The sequence below is a fragment of the Lichenostomus cassidix genome, chromosome 1Aa (assembly GCF_008360975.1).
Source record: "Lichenostomus cassidix isolate B80296 chromosome 1Aa, HeHo_3.0, whole genome shotgun sequence".
Lineage (NCBI taxonomy): Eukaryota > Metazoa > Chordata > Aves > Passeriformes > Meliphagidae > Lichenostomus > Lichenostomus cassidix.
Genome location: NC_139480.1, coordinates 26555985 through 26562571, shown reverse-complemented (window position 1 = coordinate 26562571; position 6587 = coordinate 26555985). Strand labels below are relative to the sequence as shown.

The window sequence follows — 6587 nt, the reverse complement described above, 5'->3', positions numbered from 1 at the left end:
TCTTTCTCATCTCCATGTGTATTGTTTTCTTCTGGATGTGGAGTTCCATGGGCTGTGTCCACGTGTGGAGAGGATCTCAGTGCCAGTGGCTGGGCTGGACCAGGGGTGGGAGGCGCATTTGCCTGTGGTGCCAGCATGGGGTACGATGAAGGTGCACTGTCAGCAACTCAAATTTTCTATTTGTTATATATTTTTCAATATATGTAAGAACTTCTGCCTGGTTGATACTCAAGAGGAGAAGAAGAGAAGGACTGAAGCAGTGAAAAGAAAGGAAATAAAAGACCTACATAACAGAGAAATAAAGTTGATCTAATCTGGCTTTGTTCCACCTCTTTTTATGTTTGCCTTTTCCTTTCTCCTTTTGTGGATGTGTGCTTAAGTCTTTGTCACCAAAATTAATTATGACTGCAGTAAATTTATTGAACTCATTTCAGTTTTCTTAATTCATTTTGGGGAAAAAAATTTGAAAAATACTGTTTTTAACCAAAATCATAGAATCATCGTTCAACCTTTGACCAAACATTACTTTGTCAACTAAGCCATAGTGCTGAGTGCCACATCCAGTCATTCCTTGAACCTTCAGGGATGGTGACTCCACTACCTCCCTGGAAAGCCCATTCCAATACTAGACCACCCTTTCAGCAAAAAAATTCTTACTGATGTCCAACCTAAACCTCTCCCAGCACACCTTGAGGCCATTTCCTCTTGTTCTGTCACTTGTTGCCTAACAAACACAACCACTTCCCTGGTTCTGTCCTTCAGCAGATCAGCACTCCCACCCAGCTTGGTGTTGTATGAGAGCTAAGGGTGCACTCAATCCTTGTCCAGGTCATTGACAGAGATATTAAACAGGACTGGCCCTGCTCCTGAGTCCTGGAGAACGTCACTAGTGACCAACCACCAACTGCATATAGCACCATTTACCACCAGCTGTCCAGCCAGTGAAGAGAGCACCTGTCCAAGCTGTGAGCTGCCATCTTCTCCATGAGAATGCTGTGGGAGACAGTGTCAAAGGTTTTTCTAAGTCCAGGTGAATAGCCACAATTTTTCCCTCATCCTAGGGAGGGTCACCTGGTCATGAAATGAGATCAGGTTGGTCAAATAGGACCTACTATTTTAAACCCATGCTGGCTGAGCCTGACTACCTGGTCAGCCATGTCATCGCTTTCAAGGTAATCTGTTCCATAATGCTCCACAGCACTGAGGTCAGGCTGACAGGCATGTAGCTCCCTGAATTCTCCTTCTGACCCTGAGTAATTCTAAATTTACTGCAATAATACCCAAACAAACTGCATTAGTTTAACTAAGATGAGTTCAGAGACCTGGAGAACACCTTTCTGGAACAAAGAATGATCCTGGCACACACAGACAAAAAAGTATTCAGAGAGTCAACAGAGCTGGAGCATTTATGAAGAAATATATAGCAATAGATAGTTTTCATAGTGATTGAAGCTATCATCTAACTGATAAGACAGATGTGTGTGTTCAAAGAGCTGTAGACTCACTTTAATCTTGCCTGAAGTTCTGATAATTGCATGTTTTTAGCTGAAAATATTTCAAGATCTTTTGTATGATTTGTTAAATTTTTTAAGTTCTAGCCTATCTGAAATAAAATTCAATAAATATGAACATAAGATGGGTCATATTGATTCATCATTGAAAATGTGTTATTTTCCAAGTTATTTTCCCTTATAATGTGTGCAGAAGCTTTACTGCCTATTCACAGAGTATATTTATAATATGAACTATATGTTAGAATATTAATTGCATATTTTTTATCTAATTACATAGTTTCAAAGTAATGTGGCAATCAGTACTAACAAAGATTTACTCTACTTGAAAAATGAATTAAACATTGCCTTCAGATACTGTAAAATGACTTGTAAATTTTGACTGAATATGTAATTCAGCAAGATATAGAGGGAATATTTAAATTTTAAAAAATTATCCTGAAAAAGAAAATAGAAATAAGTAATATGTAGTCATTTTAATAATGGAAATAATCTGCATTAAAAACTTTTCAGCTATAGAAGTACTGATTCTTCATTACTAGAAATTATAGGACAATACAAAGTATATTGGGTTTTGGGTGGTTTGTTTTCTTTTTTGTATGTAATCAATGATATTAATAAAGGTTCCAAACAGTTATCAAAGAAACAAACTGAATGTAAAAGATCAAAATAGTTTATTGAAGGTTTCAATAGTTTCTTGTCCAGGGAAACACAGGTACAGACATAAGCCAAGCATTTTACTGCTTCCAGAAAAAAAATGAACATTCAGTCCTTCTACAACCAATTATTTCAAACCAAATTAACATACAATGTCCTAAAGTCTGAGATTTTTGAAATCCACCCAACAACAGAACAAACAAAAGAAGGAAACACAAAGAATTCCTGGTGGCATTGTAACATGCAGACGTCACATGTATTCACTGATATGATACCTGATGTCAAAGCACTTGGCAAAGCTCTTACAGGTGATGGTATAACCACTGTAGCTCTTTCTGGTTAAACTTCATGTCAGTGTTTTCCTGTCTGAACATTCAGATCACTCCTGCTCTCTGCAGAGTGGTTTGCGCTCTGGAGGTAGCATTGGCTGTAACTTCTGCCAGCGATGGGGAGGCCAGAGAATATGAGTAGCTCGGGCATGTAGAAGTCCCAGAGAAACCTGCAACCAAAACATAGACCAGAGATGTTATAAGGTAATGTAAATAAATCAATATGTTAAAAATACAAAGCATGTGATGATTTTTTTAGAGCAATGGGAGAATATGAAGCAGAAGAGTGATTACTCCTTCATGCAGCTAGTTAGAGGAAAAGAAAATGTCTTCAGTAACAATTTCTTTTTCTTTTTCTTCTTTTTTTTTTTTTTTGATAAACCATCTTGTGGAACTCAAAACAGCTTGCTGAAATGTACTGTCTGTAACAAAAAACTAGGAATTTTTTTTCATTAAAAAAAAAAAGCTGCTCAAAACAGGTGATGCATTCTATGATCCACATAAAGCTTTTGGTTATTAGTTACTCTGGGTCTAGAGAACAAATTTCAAGTATCTATTTTGAAGAAGTTAAACAGAACCTGTGTCTCGGATTTGAGCTCTGTGTACTAACCACACCAGGATAGTGTTTTTCTGAACATGCTGTGTTTACGATTTACCACTCTCCTTCAAAACTCCATTTTGTCTTCAACCAAAAATGAAAATTACTGTGAATTGTGAAGATTTCCCTGAGGATGAAAATATATCTACAGATCAAAAACTTTTGAAGTGCTAGGACTACTTACCCTTAATTCATATGTTTTGCAAACATGTTTCACCATCTTATTATTTATTATTGTTTACTTCAATAATTTTATTTCACTAATGTTTTACTTCAATAAATCAAAACAAAACTCAGTTCTGATATTGCTTATAAATGAATCATAGATGACATAGTTTATAAAACCAAGTTGTTTAGAAAATCTTAAGTAAATTACAAACAAGACCTTTTTCATATGTGGTATGAAAATTGCTAAACTAAGAGTAAGAATAGAAGAGTCACAGTTTCAGACTGAGATAAAACAGTCCATGCTTAACACTGAAATTAAGTAATTTTGTATGGAGTTAATCTCACTTAATTTGAAAACCCTGCAGGATAAACTTCTGCATCTTAAATTATTCATTTAGAGTTCCAGAGAAAATAGCATATAGTAAGCATCCAGCACCAATAGCAAAGTTATAAACAGAAAAAAACATAGTTAAAATACTGAAATGTTGTGGCTGTGAAAAGATGAAATAATTCAGACTCCTAAACAGACAACAGTGTTATAATTCTACAGAATTAGTAATGGCATGGATTAAAAAATGCATAGGTTTTATTTTCCTCTTATGTCATTATTTCTCATAAGAACAAGAAAACATTGATGATACTGTCCTAAAGAATTTTTTAAGCCAGCAAAAAGGAAATGCTTTTCAGTATGTGCAGGATTACATCATACTTGCATACATTATACATGATACTGAAGAGACCAGAGAAAAACAGAAAACTGGTTCAAAAAATAATGATGGAGGCAAAGTCCAACACAGATAATTGAACATAAACAAGCAGTCTAGTCTCTATACTCCATATTAAGAACCACCAAGGGCAAAAATAAATACTTGTTTTATTCTTATACTTTAATGATCTGGTACTGGCTGTTGTCAGAGCCAGGAATTAAATGGATTTCTGGTTTGAACTTGTACTTTGCTGCTTAAATTCCTATATAAACTCAGTTCCATTCCATTTCTCATTAAAAAAAAAATGAAGTGATTTTAGTAAGCAGGTAATTCAGCATTTTATGCAAATGGACACCAAATAGGCCCCTAGGAATATCTTCAACTAATTTTCTTGATTTAATTTCATAGGATTAATGTATATTCACCAGTCTCTCTCTACTACATAATCAAATCAGTGAAGCTGAAGTGGTATATATCTAATTCCATATTCTGTAGCTTGATGAAGCAGGTGCTGAATTACTTGAATATAATTTGGTTACTTAATAACCCATGATATCTAAAAGAATCTGAAGTAGATCACCAAACTGCAGTCTAGTATCATGTTTCAATTGCTTGACCCCTTGCAGGGACCACTTGTTTCCCAGATCCAGTGCAGCTTTTGTTTCATACATTTAAGCAAAGGACAAGCTTCTAAGTGCCAACTCTTTTTCAATAGCATTGAGCAACATTTTTTGTTGTCTTGACACACTTCTGTGTAGTTTGTTTGATAGTTGTGGAATTCATAACATTCTTTATCTTAATTAGCCCATAAAGTGGGCTGCAAATGTAGTATTACCATGTTGGTTTTTTTCCCTGAGCGTACAGCATGATAGCACACACATCACAGGCTGGTGCCAAAATATAAAACCACAGCAAATCCCACAGCTGCGTATAAAATGTGACAGCATTAATACAGAGAAAAATGTTAAAATACTCTTTCCAAACACAAATAACATCTCATTTTCAAAGCTCTGTTTTTCTCAGTACATTGCTTGTCACTGATGTCAGCAGGAGGTCTGCAAACAGACTGAGAATATAATAAATGAATCAAAACATGTTTTAAGCTGAGGCTGGGAATAATTTTTCCCAGAGGATTACTTCTACTGACCATCATCTGCCTTGAAACTAATAAAGAAATCTCCTTCCTATAAACATGATTTACAACATGACTAGAGTTAAAAAGGAAAAACAGATATTGTTGGGTGATGGAAGCCTTTGCTAAATAACAAATTGTACTGATGCTATAGGACTTCTTTTATAATGACTTAAAGGTTCACTTTAAAAGCACCTTGATGTTTGACTTCTGCAAACAGCCATAATAACTTTTTTCCATTGCCTATTATTATTCTGTACTTTCTACAGCAGCCATGAATTTCACTGAGGAAGAACAGAAGTGTTTGCAGAGACTAACCTGCCCTTGTTAATGGATTTACCCTCATCAAGGTTAGATATGGATGAACTCAAAAGGGTGAACTGAAAGGCTACATTTTCTGCAGTGAAATACTGCAATAACCTATTAATTAATCACTTCACTTATAGATATTATTTTTTCCCTCTACTTAAGAAAATAAGTTTATCCCCTTGAAACACTGTCTTAACTTTAAGAAAAATCAATACTTTACAGACATAAATTCTTTGAGGAATGTTTTTGCATTCAGACAAAGAGATGCCAGCAATAAAATAGTTGGGGCCTGTTTCTACGTTATGACCTGTTTGCTATTCTTGCTGCGGCAAAAACAGACACTATATTGAATTGAAACAATAATATTGTCCCCAAGCTGAGCTGTTTAAGTTTTTTTTAATCTTTGAATATTAAGTCAAACAACTAAGACGCCACTTTGTTAACACAGCAATTTTATTTGCAAAGTAAGTTTTGAATTAATACTGTTTTGACACTGTTACTGTGCTAAAAGCATATTTCCTCAGTGTCTGCTAGTTGTTAGTATGTTAGTTGTATGGAGACTGATTAGTTTTGGCACTGCATTAGGAAAAGATAAGCCTAAGACTGATAGTGCTATCTGCGAGGTACTTACAACAATCTTGTTTATTTTGTCCTAAAAGGCTGGGATAAACCACCTTTATTAGAATAAAGACTTAGAATAATATCACTTCCTCTGGTTCCAAAATACATCACCACAATGGGAAAAGCAGTATTCATACTGCACAAGAGTCCTGTATACATGTAGCATACAGTGGAGCACATAAAAATTCCTATGGAAATAATAGGTGTCCACTTTGGATCTCAAGAAAAGGAAAAATCCAGATAAGGATGTGATCCTATGTGCTGGTTTTGGCTGGGGTAGAGTTAATTCTCTTCACTGTGGCTGTATGAGACTGGGTTTTGGATTTGTGCTGAACACAGGGTTGATAAAATAGAGATGTTTTTGTTATTGGTGAGCAGGGCTTACACAGACCTACAGCCTTTTCTGCTTTTGGTACTGCCACTGCTACTGGAGAGGAGTACTGGGGAGAGGAGTAATGGGGAGAGGAGTACTTCTGCTACTGGGGGTTCCTGAGAGGTTGGAAGGAGACACAGCCAGGACAGGTCACCCCAACTGACCAAAGGTATCTTCCAGAC

The 6587-nt window shown here is 35.8% G+C and overlaps 1 protein-coding gene across 2 annotated transcripts in view; it reads right to left on the bottom strand.

Annotated features, from left to right (window-relative positions):
• Window positions 1-2168: 2168 nt before the first annotated feature.
• IMMP2L (inner mitochondrial membrane peptidase subunit 2) overlaps window positions 2169-6587 on the bottom strand; it is a 405860-nt gene continuing 401441 nt past the window's right edge. For both annotated transcript variants that reach the window (XM_085043112.1, XM_085043104.1), the window contains exon 6: window positions 2169-2667. In XM_085043112.1, the coding sequence (XP_084899238.1) occupies window positions 2548-2667 (120 nt within the window). In that variant the 3' untranslated portion in view covers window positions 2169-2547. The remainder of the gene's footprint in view (window positions 2668-6587) is intronic.